The sequence below is a fragment of the Theropithecus gelada genome, chromosome 3 (genome assembly GCF_003255815.1).
Source record: "Theropithecus gelada isolate Dixy chromosome 3, Tgel_1.0, whole genome shotgun sequence".
NCBI classification, from domain to species: Eukaryota; Metazoa; Chordata; class Mammalia; order Primates; family Cercopithecidae; genus Theropithecus; species Theropithecus gelada.
The window spans coordinates 23,291,847-23,316,090 of record NC_037670.1 but is presented as its reverse complement, the minus strand read 5'-3'; the positions used below and the strand labels follow the sequence as shown (position 1 = coordinate 23,316,090).

Below are 24,244 nucleotides of genomic sequence, written 5' to 3'. Positions count from 1 at the left end.
GATCCACCCATCTCGGCCTCCCAAAGTGTTGGAATTACAGGTGTGAGCCACCGCACCCGGCCGCTTCCATGCTCTTAATCCTCACATACCTATCTCCTGAGACCAACGGGCTCAATGCTGGGATCTGTGTTTATTCACCTCCGACTGTCAGTTCTGTGCATGTGCTGTTTCCTTGTCCTCCTTCTCTGCATAGCTTTTTTATTCCCTTTGATACTCCAAGATTACAATCTTTGCTAGGGCCGGGACTATATCTTTTGCGTTCTCTTGTTCCCACAACTAGGATAGGACATTTTATGTTGTGGAACTGACAAGTTTCTGAAATTTCCATCCATGGACATGATCCACCATAAACCACAGAAGTTAAGTACTGGAATGTTTACTATTGGGCAATTTGCTCAATATCGCTAAGCCTCAGTTTCTTATCCTAAGAGCAGGGATGATAATAGCACATGGAATCATTGTGAAGTTAATTGAGAAAATGCATGTAAAGAATTTAATGCAGTGCTTGACACATAGAGACATCACTCCATTGTTGATATACTAACTTCCTCAAGAATTTAACAGAATGAACCAGGATAACAAGAGTGAGACCATGCTGTGGCCTGGAGAGAGGGCATGGAACTGTAGCTGTACTGGGAGGGGCTCTGAAGAAGGAGCTGAGCAGAGAAATGTGGCTGTAGCCAGGAGAAGCCAGGGGGAGGCATCCTGGGAAGAGAAACCCCAACCGCTTTCCTTGTTGTTGCTTCCCAATGACCAAATCCAAACCCCCTGTTGTTGCTTCCCCAGGACCAAATCCAGAGGACACTGGCCAACAAGGCAGCCCCAGATGATGGCATTCACAGGAGACAGGCTCCTGTGGCTTAGATAAGGACTGGCACATCTTCTCGAGGGGCTGTGCACACACCTTATTGTTGCCCACGAATTCCCTGTTTTCCACCAGAGTCCTTGGCCTGACCAGTCCTTCCTTCTGTATAGGATCGCAGGATCCTGGGACTGGAAAGGACCCTGTGATCACTCTCTTCACTCAGTCCCTTCATACAGAGGAAAGATCAAGGTTGTCTCCAGTGTGGTCTTGGTGGCGGTCAAATGGCGTTCTTTTTATTGGTGTTGCCAGAGTCTGCTGGGGAGCAGAGCACACAGAGCGTGCTCAGAACGTGGTGGTGGAAGGGACCCACTGTTTCTCATGATTTTTAGCCTTTACAGCGGCACCACATTTTTACAGTGAGCCACGTGTTGTCTTTCTCATTCATGGGACTGTTGCTTGCAAGTGTCTTCCTCTTAGTGTCTGTGTTTTTGGAGCGACCCTGCCCTCGAGAACAGGGGACCTGTGCTGTGCTCCTCTTGATCCCCTTGGACATTTACTATCAGGGCCGAGCACACGGGGCCAGCACATACTTTCTGAATTAAATTTCACAAGGGTTACCTGGAAAGCTGTAACTTTTTCCGAGTCCTAAAACCGAGGAGCACTGTTGGTTCCTCCCTTTTCCTTTCTAGGGTCATTGTGGCAGATGTCTGTTCCTGCACTTGCGGCTCCACGAGAGGAGAAAAGCCCCCTTCCTCCCAGCAGGGCCATTGCCACGCTGATGGGCATTACAGGGAATCCTAAAGATGGAGGGTCTGTGTGCATTCCCTCTTTGGAGGGTAGAGACCAGGCATTGCATGCAAAAGCCCATCAGGTACGAAGTAACCCTGGTCCAACCCTTGCTGGCATGAAACCACTGTGTAGACTCTTGTCACGTCAGCCAGCTGAGGCTTACGATGTTTTCAACTGAAAAATCTTCACTGCCTCCCTGTTGTATGCAGGAAACAGTTGCCTGGGTGTTTGTCAGTCCTGCCGTGTTCTGTGTGTCCCAGGCTCCCTGATGACTGCCCCGCCCAGGGCTTATTTCCTGGGAACACCTAGCAGCACTGCTCCCAGCTGTGGTTGCAAAGACAAAAGGAACAAAAGTCATTGATTCATTAACTTGCCACCAGGGAACCCACCTGCCTGGCTTTTCTTGCAGCAGGAATTAGAGGTGCTAGAGAGGACAATGGTTTTTCTAGAGTCAAAAGGGAATACTTGACAAGCTTCTCTTAAGGTGTCAGTTTTAGAAGCAGGAAGACTTAATTGGTCTTAGGGTACATTGAGCAGACCGTGGTTTGGCTGCAAGGGAGCAGGTGAGCCCTTTGGGGACATTTCGAAAGAGGAAGGATTATTTACTATTAGGGGAGGGGAGCAGGAAACTTTCTGTGGTTGGATGTTTCTGGAGCAAGTCAGGGTCAGGGTGTTGCCTTTTGGGTCCACCTGTCATCATGTCCTTGCCTCACTGGGTCATTTCTCACTTTTATGTCTGATACGGAAGAGAGGAAGAGAAGTGCTGGGAAGGGAAGGGTGCGGTCCCTTTAAATAATACTGAAGGGCGAAGGGCATGGTCCCTGGTTAGGGCTCCATCCCCAGGCCTGTGCCTACGGACCTAGGTGAGGACAGGCATTTTGTTTTCCTGCCCAAATGTTGCATTTCCCAAGACCACCCTGGCCTGCCACATCCCCACGCTGTGCCTGTAAAATCCCCAGGACCCTAGCAGGCAGACACATAGGTTGCTGGATGTGGAGAGGAGCACGTCAGCGGAGGAACACATGGGTGGCTGGACGTCAAGAGGGGCGCACAGACAGGCACCGACAGGCAGAAGGATGTGGAGTTGGGCGAGGGCAGTCAGGGGAGAGTCCAGGCCGTTCAGCGGCCTAACTCCAGGGGAAATCCATCTCCCTCCTGGCTCCCCCATCTGCTGAGAGCTTCTTCCATTCAATAAAACCTTGCACTCATTCTCCAAGCCCACATGTGATCCGATTCTTCGGACACACCAAGGCAAGAACCCAGAGATACAGAAAGCCCTCTGTCCTTGCGATAAGGCAGGGGTCTGATTGAGCTAACAGAAGCCTCCTACGGACGGCTAAACTAAAAGAACATCCTGGAACACATGCCCACTGGGGCCGCAGCAGTAAACATTCACCCCTAGACACTGCCTGCCCGTCTGCGTGCTCCCCTAGAGGTTTGAGCAGCGGGACATGGAAGAAGCGAGCTACTCCCGCATCACACTCCCTGAGAGGGGGACAAGGGAATTTCTCCCGTTTCATGTTGACACAGAGATGGGGTGTGTGACTAACAGAGGGATTTTGTTGGCGAGAAGTGAGCGATGGGTGGATTGCGTGCTGACCGAAGCCAGTTTCCCATGTACAGCTCTTCAGTCTTAGTAGTAGATAACAAAACTGCTGAGACATTGGGCTGGGTGGATCCCTTTCCCACAGCCTCACTCCGACATTACCACGAAAGGAAGGTCCACGTAAATTTCTGCCGTGTAGACGGAAGCCACCCATTAAACTAACAAAACAGGTCATACTCCATGGAGTTTGTAGGTGAGGTGCTACCTCTCTTCCTTTAGGTCGCCGGACTTTGCCTAGCATGAAAGGTAAGTTGTAACGTGTTCCAGAAGTGTGATTCTGTTTCCTTTGCAAGCAGCTTCAGGCATCTGGCATTTCCTTCCTTCTTTCCTTTTCCTTTTCCTTTTCCTTTTCCTTTTCCTTTTCCTTTCCTTTCCTTTCCTTTCCTTCCTTTCTGTCTCTCTCCCTCTCTCCCTCTCTCTCCTTCCCTTCCCTTCCCTTCCTTTCTTTCCTTTCTTTCTGTCTCTCTCCCTCTCTCTCCCTCCTCCTCTTCTGTTCCCCTTCCTTCCTTCCTTCCTTCCTTCCTTCCTTCCTTCCTTCCTTCCTTCCTTCCTTCCTTTTTCTTTCTTCTTTGTTGATGCAGTCTCACTCTGTCACCCAGGATGGAGTGCAGTGGCACGATCTTGGCTCACTGCAACCTCTGACTCCCGGGTTCAAGCAATTCTCCTGCCTCAGTCTCCCGAGTAGCTGGGATTACAGGCAGGTACCACCACGCCTGGCTAATTTTTGTATTTTTAGTAGAGATGGGGTTTCACTATATTGGTCAAGCTGGTCTTGAACGCTTGACCTCATGATCCACCTGTCTCGGCCTCCCAAAGTGCTGAGATTACAGGCGTCAGCCACCGCGCCCAGCTCAGCCCGCATCTGGCATTTTCTAAGTCAGTGGCCCCTGCATCCTGTAGCTCTCCTAGCGGCTAACGTGAAACTATGGGATGCAGGGCTTGTTAGAGTCTCCTCTCTTCATGCACATGAACAGAAGGTCTGTAAAGGGCTGAATAACAAGCTGTCAATCAGTAACTATAAAATGTAAATGATGTAACTGTAAAATGTAAATAAATAACTGTAAAATGTACCTGGAGGGCTCTTTAGCAAGCCTCTGGCATGGAGAAGGATACCTGAAGCTCCTCTAGTTGCTGCCATGGTAGAGGGTGGGGGTGGGCTTTACGGTGTAATTCCCATTTGACAGATGAGGAAAGCGGAGGTCTGAGAAGGTAAATAACTCACCTGAGCTCTCACTGTTAGTGACAGGCAGAAACAGCCTTGCAACCAGGCTGCCTGTGTTTGGTTCAGACCCTCTGTGATTCAGACCCTACAGTTAAACCACTGTTCATAACTGTAGGTGGTGGGCAGTGTCTTGTGGTTGATAAGCCGGGGGTCCCACCAGCCCTGCTCCTCCTGTCTTGGTTGGCTTGTCACCCTAGAGAGTGGCTGCCTAGGAGCCTAGTTGCATCCATCCCTGCTTCTGAGGCCCCTTTCTCCCTCATGCTCCCTGGCTCAGACCCTCTTCCCCGGGTCAACAGTTGCTCTCGCACCCTGGGTGAGAAGTCCAGCTCTTTTCAGGATCTATGTCTCTCAATACAGGAAAACGCCTTAAGAGTACGTGTAAGGCTGTCAGTATTTGGGCCTATCCTTAAAAATTCTCAAACACGTTTTGAAGGAATTAAACAATTATTTGCCCAGCTTGTACTGAACTATGAGGCCTTGCAAAGATGAATTATTTGATGACAAAGTGGATTCTATCAAGAAAGATGAAATCCATTCTATTTTTTTTTGAGACTGAAGACAGTTTTAATATTGCCTTTCCAATCTGGATGCTTTTTTTGTTTGCTTTTCAAGACAGAGTCTTGCTCTGTCACTCAGGTTGGAGTACAGTGGTGTGATCATGGCTCACTGTAGCCTTTATCTCCTGGGATCAAGCGATCCTCCTGCCTCAGCCCCCTGAGTAGCTGGAACAGTGGGTGCATGCCACCATGCCTGGCTATTTTTTCTGTTTTGTAGAGATAGAGTCCCACTATGTTGCCCAGGCTGGTCTTGTCTCGAACTCCTGAGCTTAAGCGATCTGACTGCCTCAGGCTCCGAGAGTGCTGGGATTACAGGTGTGAACCACTGCAGCCAGCTGCATTTTTGTTTCCTTTTCTTGCTGTGTTGAATGGTGAAGACTTCTAGTAAAATATAGTGGTGAGAACGGGTATTTCAAGGTTGGAAGATGCCAAAAAGTAGTTCGCCATTTGTAAAGAAAGTTTGGGATATTAGCTAGAGTTATGCACTACTACAAACATGATAAATCTCACATTATTAAAAACATGAAGTTAAAATCCACAGCAATTGTATTTTAGCTTCCAACACTACAGAACCGTGTTTATGCCTGGGATTTCCACGGTTAAACTGATTTTATAAAAATAAGTGTCAATGATGTCTCTTTAAAGCATTAAAGTAAATAAAAAAATTTAAAAAGCTGAAATGTGATATAAAATTGATGCCCTAAAGTCTTACTCTAACTTTGTGAACTAGAATATTAGCATTATGGAATTTAGATTAAAAAAAGTTCTTAAAATTAAGCTAGTCTTTTACAGTCCATTTAATACTTGAATTCCAAGTTTTTTTAACATCTTCATGGTACATTAATTAACTGTTTTCTGGAATAGCTCATTCCACCTTTAGATTTTACTAATTATTTGCATAACCATTGTTAAGTCTTCGATTGAATTTGATCTCAGTATTTTCTACCCACTGGTTCTTGTTCTAGTCTTTTCTTTCTCTGAGACATGGTTTCTAAATGTTAAACATTATACGTGACATTGAAAATTCTTCATATTCCATCATATAATTCTTCATATATTCTATCATGTAATATATGCTCTCTTTCTCCTGGTCTCTCTCTTCTGAACATAATTCAGGCTTTATAAATCGTAATTCAGGCTTTATAAATCCCTGGTAAAAGTGAGACGTATAGAACTGACTGTCCAGGAGTTTTTTTGATTTGTGTTCTAAACGCTGTGCTTTGATAGCCTGACTAAGAGGACTTTTGCTGTTTTGGTAGCAAATCCCACAACTTCAAGTAGAATTAATGATCCCCATTTTACATATGAAAAGTAAAGAGGCACTGGTTCTTCACAGTAGAATACCCATTTGACTTGTCTGTGTTCTGTAGTAGCTTTCTCTGTAAGTGTTACCTTCCATAGGAAAATCTTCCCTATACCAAGTTACATGCTTCCAGTTTAAATAATTAATTTCTCCTTTGGCTGGTTTCTCATCACATCCACTCATTCATCAAGTGTACATTGCACTTGGGTGTACTTGGCTCTGAGCTGGGCATGAGAATTATCAAATGAAGAAAGCAAAGGTCAGCTTCAGAGGCATTCATAAAATAGTGTCCTTTTTATTACAATATAATGATTGCTATAAAGAAGCATATATAAAGTTAGTAATAAATGGTAATAAATTATTTATCTCTGCTTTGAGGAAACCGAGAGGGTGGGACATTTCATGTGAAGAATGTAGGAATGGCCGACCTGAGAAGGCATGGAAGGGCATTCCAGGCCTAGGGACCTGCATAGACAAAGCAATTGAGGTACGGTAACTTGAGGAGTTACACACATTGAGGTTCCTCTTCTTACATACCTCCTATTTGAATTTTTACCTTTCTTTTTTTGTTTGTTTTTGGATATTTCTGTTTGCTGTGTCTCTTTCTTTGGAAAGTACTTGCAGGATCAGCTGTTTTTGAAGACGTTAGAAAATACAGACGAGAACATTTTCCTCATTTTTTAAAATGGATTAACATATGGAGGAAGTGGGATAATTTTGATTTTGTCTTAGTCAAAATAGCCTATTTTAAATATTTTGTTGGCTGGGCATGGTGGCTTACGCCTGTAATCCCAGCACATTGGGAGGCTGAGGCAGGATCATGGCTTGAAGCCAGGAGTTGCAGAATAGACCAGGCAACATAACGAGACTCCCATCTCCACCAAAAAAAAAAAAAAAAATTGCTGGGCATGGTGTGCGCCTTTGGTCCCAGGTACTTGGGAGGCTGAGGCAGGAGGATTGCTTGAGCCCGAGAGGTCAAGGCTGCAGTGAGCCAAGATCGTGCTACTGCATCCAGCCTGGGCGAAAGAGTGAGAACTTGTCTCCAAAAAAAAAAAAAAAAAAAAATTTTTTAAAAGTTTTTTACTAATGGGATAGACACAGTAGGGAGGGGTAGCTTGTGTCCATTACATGAATGCAACGAAATGAATATTAAACTGGACTCAATGGGGCCATTGGTGAGGGCCTTGTGGAGACGCTGATGGAGGTGGGCAGCGTCGCAGGATTGACAAAGCCTGTCAATGCAGTTTCATGTTGATGAAAATAAAAGCCTGGGCCAGGCACAGTGGTTCATGCCTATAATCCCAGCACTTTGCGAGGCTGAGGCAGGCAGATCACCTGCAGTCAGGAATTTGAGACCAGCCTGGCCAACATGACGAAACCCCCATCTCTACTAAAAATACAAAAATTAACTGGGCATGGTGGTGCACGCCTGTAATCCCAGCTACTTGGGAGGCAGGAGAATCGCTTGGACTCGGGAGGTGGAGGCTCAGTGAGCCGAGATTGCACCACTGCACTCCAGCCTGGTTGACAGAACGAGACTCTATCTCAAAAAAAAAAAAAAAAAAAAAAAAAAGAAAGAAAGAAAGAAAAGAAAAGCCTGCGTGAAAAGCCTTAGCATTAACACTCCTGGCAGCAACAGCTGCCTTGCCTGCCTCTGCTTTCGCAGCTGTTTTATGTAGGTGACAGGCGGATGGGAGAACAATTGAGCTTTTCTTCTGGTTGAATTTGAGTTTCCTCTTTCATTTGTGGGTTATTGTTTGAAAAGAAGTGTACCCACATTCTCTGCTCTGTCAGCATCTTCCTTCCCAAGTTTTGAAGCGTGCCACAGATTGCTAGGAGATAGCTGAAATTTTTAAAGCTTTTTATTATGTGTGCTTAAAGATGGGGTAGAGATGCTCCTTGATGAGGGAAAGGTGCTTTGGCGTTTGGCAAGAGGAGATCATGCCTGCTCCCCTGACCTTCCCGCATCTCCTCGAGGCTGGTATGCGGGGGAGTATGAGTTTTCCCTGCTCCTCTCTGTGGCTTATTTTGTAGAAAAATCATGCATTCTTGTGGAAGTGACTGACACTGACAGTTCTGTCAATCAAGGAAAATGACCAAGGCAAGTCTCAATCATTTCAGGACATTTATTTGCGAAAGTTAAGGATGGGCGCCCGGGAGACAGGTCTATGCCTTTCTCCTAAGATGATTTTGAGGTCTTCAGTATTTACAGGGGAAAGGGCAGGATATTAAGAAATAGGCAGTTTTCATGTGAGAGGTGGGTAAATAGTCATTCATGTCTTTGTCTGGCTCGGTGGATCTGCATTTTTACATTAGGTAATGTAGACAGCAGGGCAGAGGAAACAATCAGATATGCATTTGTTTCAGGCGGGCAAAGAGACGACTCTGAGTTCCGTCCTATGTCCCCCGCACCTGTGAAGATAAGCTATTAATTTACATTACCATGTTGAACTTTAATAGAAATGCTGTAGGGTAAAGAGCTTGGGGCTCACAGGAGTTTCCTTGTGGGCAAAATATGAGGGAGGTATGCAGCTTTTCATCTTTGTTGCCATCTTATTTAGGAACCCAAATGGGAGGCAGGCTTGCATGAGCCAGCTGCCAGCTTGACTCTTCCCTTTGGCTTAGTGAATCTGGGGTCCCAAGATTTATTTTCCTCTCACAGTTCCATTGCAAAAAGTGCAAAGTTCACAGTGATGGGGAGCATAGAGAAGGTACAGCTTCAGCGGCTTACGGAACCACTGTCTGACATTTGAAACGATGGCGTATATTCCTGGAGGGGGTGAAGGAATGTCTTGTGTTCTTGTGATGCACAAGGAGGGAAAGGGAGCTAGCATTTATTAAACTCCTACCGTGTGCCGTGAACGCTTTCATTTAATTCTCACAGCGACCTTCAGATTGGGCATTGTGACCTTTTAAAAATGAGAGCTTGGGTTGGGAGAGAAAAAATGATTTGCTAAGATTATGCAGGAGTGACTGGAAGACCCCAGCCCTGGCTTCCTCAGGGTCACAGGCTTCTACCTCCCCATCATGCTGCACTGACTGTCTTGGGGGGACGAATGTGTGTTGACTGGCTCACCCCCCTATCTTCTCACTGTTCTTATACTGCCAGGAGTGGGTTGTGTTGTCAGATGATTGGCCCAAATTATGATGCAGTCATAGTCAAGAGCGTGAGCCACAGGGAATAGAGGCGTCAGGCATGGCCTGGTTAGCAACGTGCTCCCTAAGTCATGGCTGGAAGACACCACGTATTTCTCTGCTGGCCTGTGTCTACTCACCGTGCTGCTGACAACTCTATTGTGTCCAAAATCACACTTTCCTGACCATTCCTGGAGTCGTTTTTGATAACCACAGGCAGCAGGAATAGAAAGGCACAGTTGCCCTCTTCCTACTATGCAGTTTGGTCCAGGAACAGAGACAACTTTCTCAACTGATGTTTTTGTTTTCTTTTCTCCTTTTCTGGGAATCACCCTCAGGTCTCGCCCTGCATATGCAAGCTTTTCTTTTCCTTTGGAGGGAAGCGGGAAATTCTCCTATCCTGATAGATTCAGCCAGAGATGGCTTCTTTTTCTTAAGTTCTTCCTTATCAGAATTTTCCCAGCAGGAGGTAGTGGTTCATGATGGATGCGTTGGTTTCCTCACATCTGGAAGATAACCAGTGGGGACTGCCCCAGCCGTGGTTTGGTGTGTGTGGAGCCTCTCTGTGGCTGCCACCACGTGGTGTCTCCCCATTTCACATCTGTGTGAGGTGGCTTGGACATATTGAGGTGCTGGAGACCAGCAGCACCTCCTGGACTAGCTCCTTCCAGAGTCTCTTCTGACTAAGAGGGAAACTGGGGGAGTCATGCTGGACTTGGAATAGAGACCTGTTGTCCCTGTTCCAGTTGGGACAAGCTTTGAGAAACACCCACACCCCAAGGGCAGGCAGTGGTCAAAAGGGGAGAATGATTCACTGTCAGCATCCCTATTAGCCAAACTGTCCCGACCCGGGGGTCGATCACTTGGTTAGTATAATAGTTTTTTACTCTGTTAAGCAAAGGTCCCCACATTAAAACATGTTCTCAGTGAAATCTTAGACTCGGACGCTGATCCCGCAGCCACCCTCTGCCTCCCAACATGGGCGGGATGATCTTGGATGCATTTATTCTTGCCCCTTGCACGGTTGGAGTAAAGTGCTTATGAAAACATCTCTTTTATTGATTCTGCGTGCTTTTTAAAATTCCATTTTCAAGAGTGAGAACAGAGAACGTGTGATGTGACCAAAGGTCTCCTGCTGGTGTGGAAAGGTAGCAGGCTGCCTCTGCAGCTTTGCCCAGAAGCTGGTGCCCTGGACTTCTGCTTCTCAACACTCCCGAGGAGCTCCCTTTGGCTGTAATCACCCACTGGCCTCCTCTGTATGAACAGCAGGGGTGAAACTCTTGATGTTACTTCTTCCTCCATTGAATAAGCCAGATTCTCTTTCTTCTGAGGAATAATTGAAGTCTTTTGCAGTGTATGTAAGCAAAATTACCTAACACTCTGAAATTTTTCGTACAACAGTTTCATCTGGAAAAGAGGCCATTGAAACCATGCATTTGTGTTCAAGTAAGAAAGTATATCCAAGTCACAAAGAAGCATCATTTGGCTTTTGGAGACATGGGCAGCTTCATTTCTCATTTGTTCATTCAGAACTCTCCGCTAGGCTTCTAAATGCCACATCCTGTCCAGAATGATGAAAGATACAGAAAATGGTGCCTGCTGACCTTCTGGAGTTATTGACTAGTGAGAAAGGTGAGTGGTATTCCAAGTTTTATATCAGGAATTAATAAAATACAATCCCAATAATTAAAGTGATACAGTACAATATGGGGTGCTGTGAGCAGTGATAAGGAAATGAGGATTAAAGGTAAGGAAGAGTTAGCTGAGCAGAGAGAGAAAGAAGAAAGCAAAACTGGGAAAGAGCAGGAGGGTCAAGAACTGAAAGGGGGTTGGGTGCAGTGGCTCATGGCTCTATTTCCAGCACTTTGGGAGATGGAGATAGGCAGATGCCTTGAACTCAGAAGTTCGAGACCAGCCTGGGTAACATAGCAAAACCTCATCTCTACAAAAAATACAAAAATTCACTAGGTGTGGTGGTGCATGCCTGTTGTCCCAGCTACTTGGGAGGCTGAAGCAGGAGGGTCACTTAACCCTGGGAGGTGGAGGTTGCAGTGAATCAAGACGGTGCCTCCGCACTCCGGCCTGGGTGACAGAGTGAGACCCTGTCTCAAAAAAGCAAAGCAAAACAAAACAAAAGCTCCACACAGCTGAAAGGGAACAAGGATATCCTGATGGCTGAGAGGCAGAGGAAGTCACTTGGAACAACAGGACCTTCCCAGCCAACTGAAGGAATCTTTGGTTCTCATCTTAAGGATTGCCAGACTTGTTTGTCAAGAACAAAATCTCACACCATGTAGAGTTAAGATGACTTCATGTAGCACAATTAAATCTGAGTGCTGGAAATTGCCTCCATTGCCTCTGGTTTAGGGTGCCTCATATAAATTGAAATCCAGCAGGCCAGTTTCTAGAATGATCATACTCCCTTGTTTTAATTAATTATTTAATTAATTAAATTTGGCCGGGCGCGGTGGCTCAAGCCTGTAATCCCAGCACTTTGGGAGGCCGAGACGGGCGGATCATGAGGTCAGGAGATCGAGACCATCCTGGCAAACACGGTGAAACTCCGTCTCTATTAAATACAAAAAAACTAGCCGGGCGAGGTGGCGGGCGCCTGTAGTCCCAGCTACTTGGGAGGCTGAGGCCGGAGAATGGCATGAACCCGGGAGGCGGAGCTTGCAGTGAGCTGAGATCCGGCCACTGCGCTCCAGCCTGGGTGACAGAGCGAGACTCCGTCTCAAAAAAAAAAAAAAAAGAAATTATCACGACCACTCCAGCCTTCAACAACCATGACCCTGATCGGTCAGGAGCCATCCACATTGAGGTGAGGCTCTCCACTAACACAAAGATTATGATTCTCTAAAGGATCAGAGGAACATTAGCATTTTTTTAGCAATAAAGTATTTTAAATTAAGATATGTATGCTATTTTTTAGGCATAATGCTATTACACATTTCATAGACTCCAGTATATTGTGAACATAACTTTTTTTTTATTATTATACTTTTAAGTTCTAGGGTACATGTGCACAACATGCAGATTTGTTACATATGTATACATGTGCCATGTTGGTGTGCTGCACTCATCAACTCGTCAGCACCCATCAACTCGTCATTTACATCAGGTATAACTCCCAGTGCCATCCCTCCCCCCTTCCCCCTCCCCACAATAGGCCCTGGTGTGTGATGTTCCCCTTCCTGTGTCCAAGTGATCTCATTGTTCAATTCCCACCTATGAGTGAGAACATGCGGTGTTTGGTTTTCTGTTCTTGTGATAGTTTGCTAAGAATGATGGTTTCCAGCTGCATCCATGTCCCTACAAAGGACATGAACTCATCCTTTTTTATGGCTGCATAGTATTCCATGGTGTCTATGTGCCACATTTTCTTAATCCAGTCTGTCACTGATGGACATTTGTCACTGATTCCAAGTCTTTGCTATTGTGAATAGTGCCGCAATAAACATACATGTGCATGTGTCTTTATAGCAGCATGATTTATAATCCTTTGGGTATATACCCAGTAATGGGATGGCTGGGTCAAATGGTATTTCTAGGTGAACATAACTTTTATATGCACTGGGAGATAAAAGTGTTTGCTCTATTATGATATTTGCTTTATTGCAGTAGTCTGGAATGGAAACTATAATATCTCTTGGGTACGCCTGTATACAGAAAGAAATTTATTATGAGGAAATGCTCATGCAATGATGGAGGCTGGAAAGTACCAAGATCTGCAGTCAGCAAGTTGGAGACCCAGGAGAGTCAATGGTGTGGCCCCAGCCTGTGTTTCAAGGCCTGAGAACCAGGAGAGCCAGGAGTCTAAGTTCTAGTTCAAAAGCTGGCAAGCTCCGGACCCAGGAAGAGCTGATGTTTCAGTTCAAGTCTGAAGGCAGGAAAAGACGGAAGGCCGAGCTCCAGGCAGTCAGGCAGGAGAACTTTCCTTTTACTCACGAGAGGGTCAGCATTTTGTTCTGTTCAGGCTGTCAACTGAGTGACCCAGAAAAGCTGGCACATAACATTCACCATCACGTTGCAAGAGCTGCAAACCCCTCTCTGCTTCTAACACTGACGCTCAGTCGTCCTCCAGTGGGCAGGGAGCTGGATGCTGGGAGGACCGTGTGGGCCTGGGCAGTTTCTGAGAATCTCCCTCCGCCCTGTGACTTCTTAATTACTTAGAGGGTCACCCTGGTTGCTCACTTCAGCTCACTTGGGAGATTCTCTCTGCTTGAGGCCGGGGTAGGCCTAGGTCTTACGGGGTCTGAAGCTTATACAATTGGGGTGGGGGGCATTCCTCTTTAAGAAAAAGAAAACAGTGGGGGTGAGTCGTCCTGCAGCTTAGCTCCACTAGTCTCATGGAAAATTTGCCTCCTAAAATGTCTTTCCTCTGAGAAAGCCCAGGCCTCCAAAGGCCCAGCCAGGCTGGTGTCAGTCTGGGGTCAGCTGCTGGGAGGCTGCAGGCCATGTATGACGCGGGAGTTCACCCTATCCCAGTTTCCGACGGAGAAGCATCATTCTTGTCCACCCCTGTCATGCTCTTTTCCACCTTCCCCAGGGGAAGGGATATTTTCAGTCTCTACAGCGAATCCACTGACACATGAAGGTGGGCACGGTGGTCTGGGGTCTTCTTGTTTATAACATGGTGCCTGTTACTGGTCGGCTCTGTACAGGCAGTTTCCACTGGCATTTTTCACCAGGCCAGCCTAGAGTGGAATGACCACATGTTAAAATATAGATTCCTGGGCGCCAGACCTGCTTTATCAGAATCTCTGTGAGACGGAACCTTTCAGCCTGGGTTTTAAACACGCCTCCCGGGCTGACATTCACTGGATTTGAGAACCGTGGGGTTGTTCACACAGCAGGGACATTGATGTTGTTCCTTCTGCATTCTTGGTGATGCTGTTCTGCTCTCCCAAGGCCTGTGCAGTGGTGAGAGTCTCCAAGGATACAAGACAGTGATCTGGAGCGAGTGTCCTGAAAGTGGACCCTAGCACTCAGGACTGCCAACACCCTCCCTGGGTTTCCTTGGTCTGGAATTCCCATCCCTTGGTTCCACCGGTTACATCGCACCTCCCCTTCAAGGAACAGTGCAGGTGCTGTGCCCTTCGCAGGGCTCAGGATGCTCACTAGCTCCCTCTCCACCGAGGGCCGCAGCCCCTGGAGACCCCTTGAGTTGAGTGCTTTGTCCTCGCGTACTCTTTCTGGTCTCATAGTGGGGCTCGGCCATTGTCCCTTCACTCCAGATCTCTCCTTTCAGATCCAGGAGGTGCATCTTGAACTTAACTTTCCAGACCCTCCCTTCAGTTTTCCAGTCCTTAGAGAGGTGGACTTCTGATTCCTTTGTCTCTGTGCCCTGTAGCCTTAGGTCAGGCTTAAGGCAAGGTCTCCTCACCTGGCCTGGCGAGAGTCCCAGGATGCTGCACGTGCCTGCGCGGGTAGGATGCGGTTACCCAGATTTCCCCTTAGAGAGCCTTTCCCTGTCCTGACGGCTCTAGCTTTGTGTGTTACTTACTTGTTCCACTTTAATTCAAAATGTACCCAGCAACCAGCTTATACACAGCTCTCTGGGGTTTCAGGAGGGGTGTAAGACATAACCTTTGTCCTTCAGGCACTATGGCCAGAAGTGGGGCGGTGACCTAGGCAGGGGGCAGGAGCCAGCAGATGGGATGTACTCAGAGGAGCCTGCAGCAGGCAGAGGCAGAGAAGGGAGGTCTACACGTTCTGAACTATATTTATCTCCTTCAGTTCCAAGGTTCTCTCCTGGCACCTATATTGCTCACAAGTTACAGAGCAAAGCCTGGTGTGATGGTTACTTTTAGGTATCAACTTGGCTGGATTAATAAATACCTAGAGAACTGGTAAAGCATTATTTCTGGGTGTGTTTGTGAAGGTGTTTCCAGAGGAGATTGGCTATGAGTCAGTGGGGCTGACTGGGGAGGATCTGCCCTCTATGTGGGCAGGCGCCATCCATTGACTGGGCCCAGCTAGAACAAGAAGGCAGAAGAAATGTGAATTCCTCTCTCTTTGCTAGAGCTGGGACATCCTTCTTCTCCTGCCGTTGGACATCAGAGCTGCAGGCTCTCTGGCCTTTGGACCCGAGGATTTATACCCAGCAGCTTTCTGGGTTCTCAGGCCTTTGGCCTTGGACTGATAGTTACACCATTGGCATCTCTGGTTCTGAGGCTCTTGGACTTGGACTGAGCCACACTTTTGGCATCCCTGGCTCTCCAGCTTGCACGGCCTTCACGGTATTTCCCAACCTCCATAATCATGCTAGCCAATTCTCCTAAGAAATTTCTTTTCATCTATCTGTCTATCTATCTATCTATCTATCTATCTATCTATCTATCTATCTATCTACCTACCTACCTACCTACCTACCTACCTACCTACCTATCGTTTGATTGATCTACTAACCTGTTGGTTCCATCTCTCTGGAGAACCCTGACTAATACACCTAGAGTGCAGAATCTGCTGGAGAAACTGCCATTCCATTATTGACTGGCTGGTCAGGCCACATAGCCTGGGGGTCTAGATGTGTTTGGAGGTAGGGCTTCTGTAGCACAGATAGTGCCTGTTCATGGCTCTGTCCCAGGTAAGGCAGAGCTAGTTTGTGCAAAGAGCTTCTGCTTTCCAGCTGGCCTGGGGTGGCTAGGATCTGGGGGCACAGGCTGCCCTTTCCAGGCTCTGTCTGCTGGTGCTGCAGGTACCCCTGACTCCTCCAGTGGAAGGCTGGCCCCCTGGTCCTCTTTAGGCACAATACAGACTCAACCAAAGATGCAGATGCCTCATGTATGAGGATTCCGAGCTGTGACTTCTGGTGGTGGTTTCTTGGTAACTCCACTTTAGGCAGGAAAAATGTTCAGTTGCCCATGAAAACAAGCAACCCTAGGGGCTTTGGCCAGTTGGGTTTGGCACCTGCTCTGCCTCCTGGGAAGCAGTTTGGCCAATGCACTGCATGAGGTGAGCGCCCATCCCTGGAATTTAGATCCCTGTGAAGGGTCCTGAGAAAAGGCACATCAGAGAGAATGAGAATTTAAGGTTTACTGTTAAAGCAACCCATAGAAAAAGAGCAGAATTATTCAAGCAAGGAAACAAAGTAGAAAAATATCTTCTTTCCCTTGCACTTGGTTTTTATGCTTCTCTGTAAAATGTATTGTCAGGGAGAAAGCAGGCCCCCAATCCCCTTGATCAGCTACACGTCCTAGCCATGCAAATAAATAATGACAGAAAGAAAGAAAGAGAGAAAGAAAGAAAAGAAAGAAAGAAAGAAAAGAAAGACAGAAAGAGAGAAAGAGAAGGAAAGAGAAGGAAAGAAAGAAAGAGAAAGAAAAGTAAAGAAAGGAAGGAAAGAAGGAAGGAAAGAAAGAAATGAAAGAAACTTTGCAGCGACCTGGAGCACCAGTTCAGACAAGTTCTGGTCTCCTCCTTGCCTTCTGCTGTGATTTCTCTGAAGTTTCTGGGGACAGGAACTGACCAGGAACTCCCCAGGGGTGCCAAGCAGAGCAGGTAGTTTGCCTCCAGTAAAGAAGTCTCTGGAGAGCGAGCTGGTTCTAGAAAGCTCCATTGTTATTTCATGTTGCTTTTGGTGAATATATTTAGAACAGAATTTTGACAGTGAAATTTTGAAATCAAAATCACCAGCTCTTGGCTGGGCACAGTGGCTTGCCCTTGTAATCCCAGTGCTTTGGGAGGCCGAGGCAGGGGACTGCGTGAGCCCAGGAGTTTGAGACTAGCCTGGGTAACATAGTGAGACCCCATGTCTACAAAAAATACAAAATTAGAAGAGTGTGGTGGCATGCGCCTATGGTCACAGCTACTTGGGAGGCTGAGGCAGGAGGATTGCTTGAGCCCAGGAGTTCAAGGCTGTAGTGAGCTATGATTGTGCTACTGTGCTCCAGCCTGGGAGACAGAGTGACATCTGGTCTCTGAAATAAAATTTAAAAGCCCAAACCAACTCCGCTTTTCACTCTTTCACTTTCATCTCTTGCTGTCCTTTCTGTCCTCTCACCCAGGATGACATTTTAAAAGTGCCGCTATTGTGTTAAGAAATGGATTTATTATCTGTGTTAAATTCTCTCAGCATTACCTACAGACTCTGTTATGTAAATAAGGTAAATTATCAGGATGAGAAGTGAGACTCTAATTTATGAGTTTACCGTGTCTCTTTAAAAAGCTGCTAGGGTGGCCGGGCGCGGTGGCTCAAGCCTGTAATCCCAGCACTTTGGGAGGCCGAGATGGGCGGATCACAAGGTCAGGAGATCGAGACCATCCTGGCTAACACGGTGAAACCCCGTCTCTACTAAAAATACAAAAAACTAGCCGGGCGAGGTGGCGGGCGCCTGTAGTCCCAGCTACTCGGGAGGCTGAGGCAGGAGAATGGCGTAAACCCGGGAGGCGGAGCTTGCAGTGAGCCGAGATCGTGCCCCTGCACTCCAGCCTGGGCGACAGAGCGAGACTCCGTCTCAAAAAAAAAAAATAAAAATAAAAAAATAAAAGAAAAAAAAAAGCTGCTAGGTCCTCTCTTAACTTTCTAGGCTTGAAGGATTCTAGGGGATTGGCATATTGTTACTGTTGTGGACTTTGTTTGCCTTGATCATACCCATGAGAAAAGTGAGGCTGGGATAGGGGCTCAAATGCGTGCTCAGAGTCACATAAGTAGGTTGGAAGGTGACACTACAGACACGGCAAATTGTGAAGGCCTGCTGGTAAGGCACGATTGATTTGAACGACACTCTTTTTTTTTTTTTTTTTGTTCCTAGTGATTCCTGACAGAATCATCATTTTTGGTAAACAAACCAAGCCCAGAACCTGATAATTGTGAAGCACTCTACACTGACAGTTCTTTGAAACAAATTTCCTCCTGGCATTTACACTGTGGCTTTAGCTTTCAAACCGGAGGGTCCTCTTACCTAGCAAAAAGTGAGTTATACGCTTTCTTAATGTTATAACATTACCACGGATGATCCTGAACTTGCCGAGGATAGCAGAGACGGGTGGGCAGAAGAGGAGAGAATCAGATCAGAGACTGTAAAAAGTAACGTAAAAAAAAATAATAATACTTCTGGCAGAGATGGAATTTGAAGGTACTTGTGCACATCAGCACACTGGACTTGCTTTTTTTGGGGAGCAGGAATGCTGCTTAATTAGATCAGAGAAGAATGCAAGCATGGTTTCCAGACCCGCAGCTTGTTTTGCTGCGCTTCATCATGGAGTCAGAGAACGGCAGAGCTGGGGGGGAGTGAGTGAGGGGCCTGGTCCCATATCCCTACAGACAGGCAATCGGTGACTCCCATAGGTTTAGGGCTGCAGAGCCGGGACCAATGCCCAGAATCTCTGAGCTTTTTATCTTACACCATGAAGTGACAGATGCTGGCAGATGTCAGACCTCTGTGCTTTACTGTTTAACCATGCAGCACCCGACTTCTGTATTCAGTGAGGTTCTAGAGTTTCCAAAACACGGGTCTCCTCTCCCACCTCAGCCTTCCAGCATGAAACTAGACACATCCTCATGCTTTTGAGGTCTAATCATTGGATTTTGTTCCTTTCAGATGGCTTGCCTGAAGATGAGATTGATGTATATTTGCCTTCTGGTTCTGGGGGCTCTTTGTTGGTATTTTAGCATGTACAATCTGAATCCTTTCAAAGAACAGTCCTTTACTTACAAGAAAGAGGACGGGCACTTCCTTAAGCTCCCAGATACAGACTGCAGTCAGACACCTCCCTTCCTTGTCCTGCTAGTGACCTCATCCCACAAACAGTTGGCTGAGCGCATGGCCATCCGGCAGACGTGGGGGAAAGGGGGAATGGTGAAGGGAAAGCAGCTGAAGACGTTCTTCCTCCTGGGGACCACCAGCAGTGCGGCAGAAACAAAAGAGGTGGACCAGGAGAGCCAGCGACACAAGGACATTATCCAGAAGGATTTCCTAGACGTCTATTACAATTTGACCCTGAAGACCATGATGGGCATGGAATGGGTCCATCGCTTTTGTCCTCAGGCAGCATTTGTGATGAAAACAGACTCAGACATGTTCATCAATGTTGACTATCTGACCGAACTGCTTCTGAAGAAAAACAGAACAACCAGGTTTTTCACTGGCTTCTTGAAACTCAATGAGTTTCCCATCAGGCAACCATTCAGTAAGTGGTTTGTCAGCAAATCTGAGTATCCGTGGGACAGGTACCCCCCATTCTGCTCTGGCACTGCCTATGTGTTTTCCGGCGACGTGGCGAGTCAGGTGTACAATGTCTCCAACAGCGTCCCGTACATTAAACTGGAAGACGTGTTTGTGGGGCTCTGCCTTGAAAGGCTGAACATCAGATTGGAGGAGCTCCACTCCCAGCAGACCTTTTTCCCAGAGGGCTTACACTTCTCTGTGTGCCGCTTCAGGAGGATCGTGGCCTGCCACTTCGTCAAGCCCCAGGCTCTCCTGGACTACTGGCAGGCTCTAGAGAATTCCCAGGAGAAAGATTGTCCGCCTGTCTGAGAGGAGCCCAGAGGCACATCCGGACAAGTTTCAGATAACCTGTGGGGATAGTGTTTACAAGATTTTGGAAGAGGGGGTGGGACAGAGGATGCCGTTCTTTAGTGCTGAACTCCACGCCAGAATGTCCATGAAGCCACTGATTAGTTCCCACTTAGTGCTCCAGGCAATAATAGGCACCCTGTCTCTTGGGCACGCACAGTCTCTATACTAAGTGTTCGACATACACCTGGATTTTCGCATTTCAGGGGTTAGTATCCTATGACACGGTGGGTGTTACCATCCCAATTTTACAGGTAAGGAAACAGCAGCTGCGAGAGGTACAGGAACTTGTCCCAAGGCTCACAGCCAGTAGACATAGGAGCAGGAATGAAAATCGGCACTTTCAGAATCTGGTGGGCAGCCCTTGACTTGAATCACTCCCGTGTGCTGCCTCCCTTAGGAGGGGACAGTGATGATGAGGTCTCCGAGCCGGCATCCTTCCGTCCCTATCCAGAGTCCCCTCCACCTCAGCTCCCAATCCTTGTGCTTTTTAGAGCTAAGCCTGGGATGACCAAATTCACCGCAGCTCCTTCATTCACGGGGCTGGACGTAGCTGGGACCGAGTCCATGTTACTGGCTCGGTACTCAACACAACCCAAGTTTCATCCCAGGAAATGTCCTCGCAGTGGATGCAGCTCACATGCTGAGGAACGCCCAGCTCTAGGCAGAGTTCTTATAAATGTATAAATTAGGCTCAGAAACCACTGCGGTCTGACCTGCTGTACAGGCTGCCCACACTGCTGACCTCACTGGTGAGCAGCATGTCACTTCTGAGCCATCTGCTGCTCTCTCGTTTCTTCACCCCAACTGTCCCTTGTTTTCGATCAGTGGGGACCAGCCGCTGCCCCAGGAGCACTTTAGGGCTCTCAGTTCAAACCAAAGGACAGTTGAACTTGGATGTGTTTCATGCGGGATTCTGGGAGCTTTCTGGGAATTCAGCTGGAGTCAAGTCAAGATGCTCTCAAGGACCTTTCGGACACAGAGCCCCAGAGTGGGCCCTGGTGAGGCAGGGGTGGTCCTGCGTCCACTTCCCAAGCCTGAGCCAAGCTCATCTTCACTGAATTTCTCATTTGGCCGAGTAACAACTGAACTTCGTGGTTTGGTGTTTAGCCTTCAGTTTATTCCGCTACCTCCCACCCAGAGGTTTGTGCGAGCCTGTTTTGCAGGGTTGTGTGAAACCAAGGCACTTCTTTGTAAGAGGTTTTGCCCATTCAGCCACGGTCATGTGACATGCAAAGTAATCTTGCTCCTAATTAGAGAAATGATTTTTTTTTTTTTTTTTTTACTTTACCAGACTTTACTTTGTACTCAGAGAAGAGGCCTCACATGGCTGTGTCACATATAAATGTTGGACTCAACTCCTACTTGAACTCAGGAAAAGTTACTTGCTGCAAAATGGTTTTGACCATGTTCAGTTGCAAAAGTCCGTCTGATATCCTATTTTGCATACCATTTCTTGTGTCTGGATTATGCTGCTGCTTTGTAGATGTGTTTCCTCATCCTGGCCGCTCTGAACACACTGGGTCATGTTCAGAAAAGCCTCCTTCTCAGGTGGAAAAAATCAGGGACTGAGCTTGTCTTTTGAAGACCAAATTTAAGAGCCACGCCCCTCGGTTCCATAGGATGGGCTGCCTCTCATTCTGAAGATGACTGCTTTGAGGGAGAAGTCGTCTGCCGAAGAAGACCAGGCAGTAGGCCTGGGTCTGTGTTTCATGGTCTGTCTTGTCAGGTGTGTGTCTGTGTGGCCACTGGTCTCAGTCGGCGAGGCCTGTCCAGCTGCTACCTCTGTGTGACTGGCTTTGGGTCTGGTCTTCACAGCATCGTCCCACAGCTCCAGGGACAAATGAGGACAGGTGTGGGCTCTCTCTACTGCTTCTGTGTGTTCTTAAAGGATTTTCTCTGAGATCCATTGTTTTCCCCATTGTTTCCCCTCCCCTCCTGTCCCCTCCCCTCTTCTTTTCTTTTCTTTTTTTCTGACAGGGTCTCACCCTGTCACCCAGGCTGGAGTGTAGTGGCCTGATCTCGCTGCAGCCTTGAACTCAACGAGCCTCAAACAAGCCTCCTGCCTCAGCCAGTGTGTAGTTGGGATTACAGGTGTGTATTTCTTTACACAATGACTAATTCTTTTTCTTGAGGAAGACATTATTACATGAATCTAGAACTTGAAGGAACCTTAGAGCTCATTCAGTCCTGCCTCCTCTTTTATGTGAGATGCAAACGAGGCCCAGAGAGACCTAACAACTTGCCGGGACCTTCCCAGCTAGTGTGTTGCAGAAGGCGGGTTCCAGCTCAGCATGGATTTCATGGTGCTGTCTGTCTGGATGTGAGAGTGAGAAACGACGTGAAAGCATGAATGAGGAGGCCAAGCGGTGCTTCCCCAGGAACACCCAGTGCTAGCTCCAGAATGGGACTGGAGAGGCCCAGGTTGGCCAGGCCGGGGCTTCACCGCAGGCACCCAGAGAGGAAGGATTCTGAGGGGCAGATGCTGAGCTAGGGGCTGCATAGGTATTGCCTCATCTACATGCTGTCAATGAGTTTTCCGGGGTCAGGGACCCCCAGTTGCTCAGGTTTACAGATTAGGAAACTGAGGCAGAGAGAGAGAGGGCGAAAAACTCATTCGAGGTTACATAGGTGAAAAGTGGTAGAAACGGGTTGACCCTAAGCTGCCCTGTGGCCTCCCCAGCCACCTGCTGACGAACTGCGGGAATTCATTTCATTGGCTGCTCCCACTGCCTCTCTGGGGCGCCTCCTCAGACTCCCCCAACCACACACACCTATCTCCCAGCCCCCAGACCCCTGTACTCTGCCTTCTCCTGTGACTGTGGCAGGAGCCACTTGGCCCCCCGTGGCGCCAGAACCCCTGCTATTGGACTGACTCCAGCTCTTCTTCCACAACTCCTGATGCAGCTCACTCTCGTCCTGCCACCTGCTGGATCATCCCAGAAGCGCACAGACACACTGCCATTTCCCACCCAACCAGAAACGACCACCACCTTCCCCAACCCCTTCCCTGACCCTCTTCCCCTCCCACTGCCCCATCCTGTTGCGTTTCTGGTGGAACCCCACACGAGAGTTTTACTTGTCTGTTGCCTCATCCTAATCCTTCTCTTCTTTCCCAAATGCCGTCTCATCAGACTTTTGCACCCTCACTCCACCCAGATGGCCCTTCTCAGGGCACCCATGACCTCCTGTGGCTGCGTCCTGTGGGCAGTTCTCATCCTCATCCTGCTTGACATGGCGAGTCCTCATCACCAGCTTCCAGGACGCCGGGTGCTCTTGGTCTCCCTCCTCCTTGCTGCTCGGCTTTTCCATCTCCTCTGCTTGCTCCTTCTCTTTGCTCTGACCATGCCGTGCTGGAGGTTCCTGGGCTCTGCCTGGGGCCCCCTTTCTTCCCTGGTTACACCCAGTCCTCCGAGGGGCCCACCCTGTCTCATGGCTTTAAATATGTTGATGATGTTTCCATTTATCTCCCGTGTAGAACTCTTTCTTGCTCTTCAATCCACTGCCTACCTGATTTCCCATAGTGAACAAATCCAACGCTGACCTTCTGATTAACTGCCCCACATCCACCCCATCTGCAGCCATTCCCGTCTCAGGTAATGGCCACTCCATCTTCCTGCAGCTCAAGTGGGAAGCCCTGGAGCCATTCTGACTCCTCTCCCATCTGGTGCATCAGGAAAGACTGTGGGAACTACTTTCAAATTATCTCCAGGAGCCAGCTGCCTCCCGCCCCTCCACTGTGACCACCCTTGTCCAAGCCTGCGTCGCCTCTCACCTGCATTCGTGCAGCCACCTCCAGACCCTCCCCAGGCTTCCATCGTTGCATCCTTCAGTCTCTTCCCAGCGGCATCCAGAGTGATCCTTTGAAAATCTCACTTCTCTGCTCAAAACTGTGGTTTCCCATCGCCAGGGATATTAAGGATAAAAGCCACATGCTTCATACCATTGTCTGCCTGTGATTCCCTAATCGCGTCCCTGTGCTCGCTCACTCTGGCCTGTTGTTTCTGAACAGCAGTCTGTTCCAGCCACAGCAGCCCCCTTACCCTTATCTGCCCATGCCCGTCGGCCTTGGCGCTGGCTGTCCTTTCTGCCGGAAGTGCCCTTTCTGCAGGTGCTCTCATGCCTTGCTCCTTTGCCTGGTTGACATCTGGTCAATGTCACCTCAGTGAGGCCTACCCTGACCTCCCTGTAGGAAAATGCAACTCACCTCACTGCCATGCCCCATACCTTACATTGTTTTCCTTGCACTTACCAATTTCTAACAAAGCGTATAATATCTATCTATTATAACATATCTATATTTTATG

At 47.8% G+C, this 24,244-nt stretch overlaps 1 protein-coding gene across 7 annotated transcripts in view; it reads left to right on the top strand.

Moving 5' to 3' along the window:
* The window catches only part of B3GALT5 (beta-1,3-galactosyltransferase 5), a 95,683-nt gene extending 74,385 nt beyond the window's left edge, over positions 1 to 21,298 (top strand). For 2 of the 7 annotated variants that reach the window (XM_025380168.1, XM_025380170.1), the window contains 3 exons: positions 10,819 to 11,049; positions 18,174 to 18,333; positions 18,963 to 21,298. In XM_025380168.1, coding sequence (XP_025235953.1) covers positions 18,963 to 19,898 — 936 coding nt within the window. In that variant the 5' untranslated portion in view covers positions 10,819 to 11,049; positions 18,174 to 18,333 and the 3' untranslated portion in view covers positions 19,899 to 21,298. Of the gene's footprint in view, positions 1 to 6,677; positions 6,770 to 10,818; positions 11,050 to 15,380; positions 15,660 to 15,946; positions 15,959 to 18,173; positions 18,334 to 18,962 lie in introns of those variants that run through there. The other 5 variants (XM_025380166.1, XM_025380171.1, XM_025380169.1 and 2 more) reach the window with 5 other exon arrangements.
* The last annotated feature ends 2,946 nt before the right edge of the window (positions 21,299 to 24,244 follow it).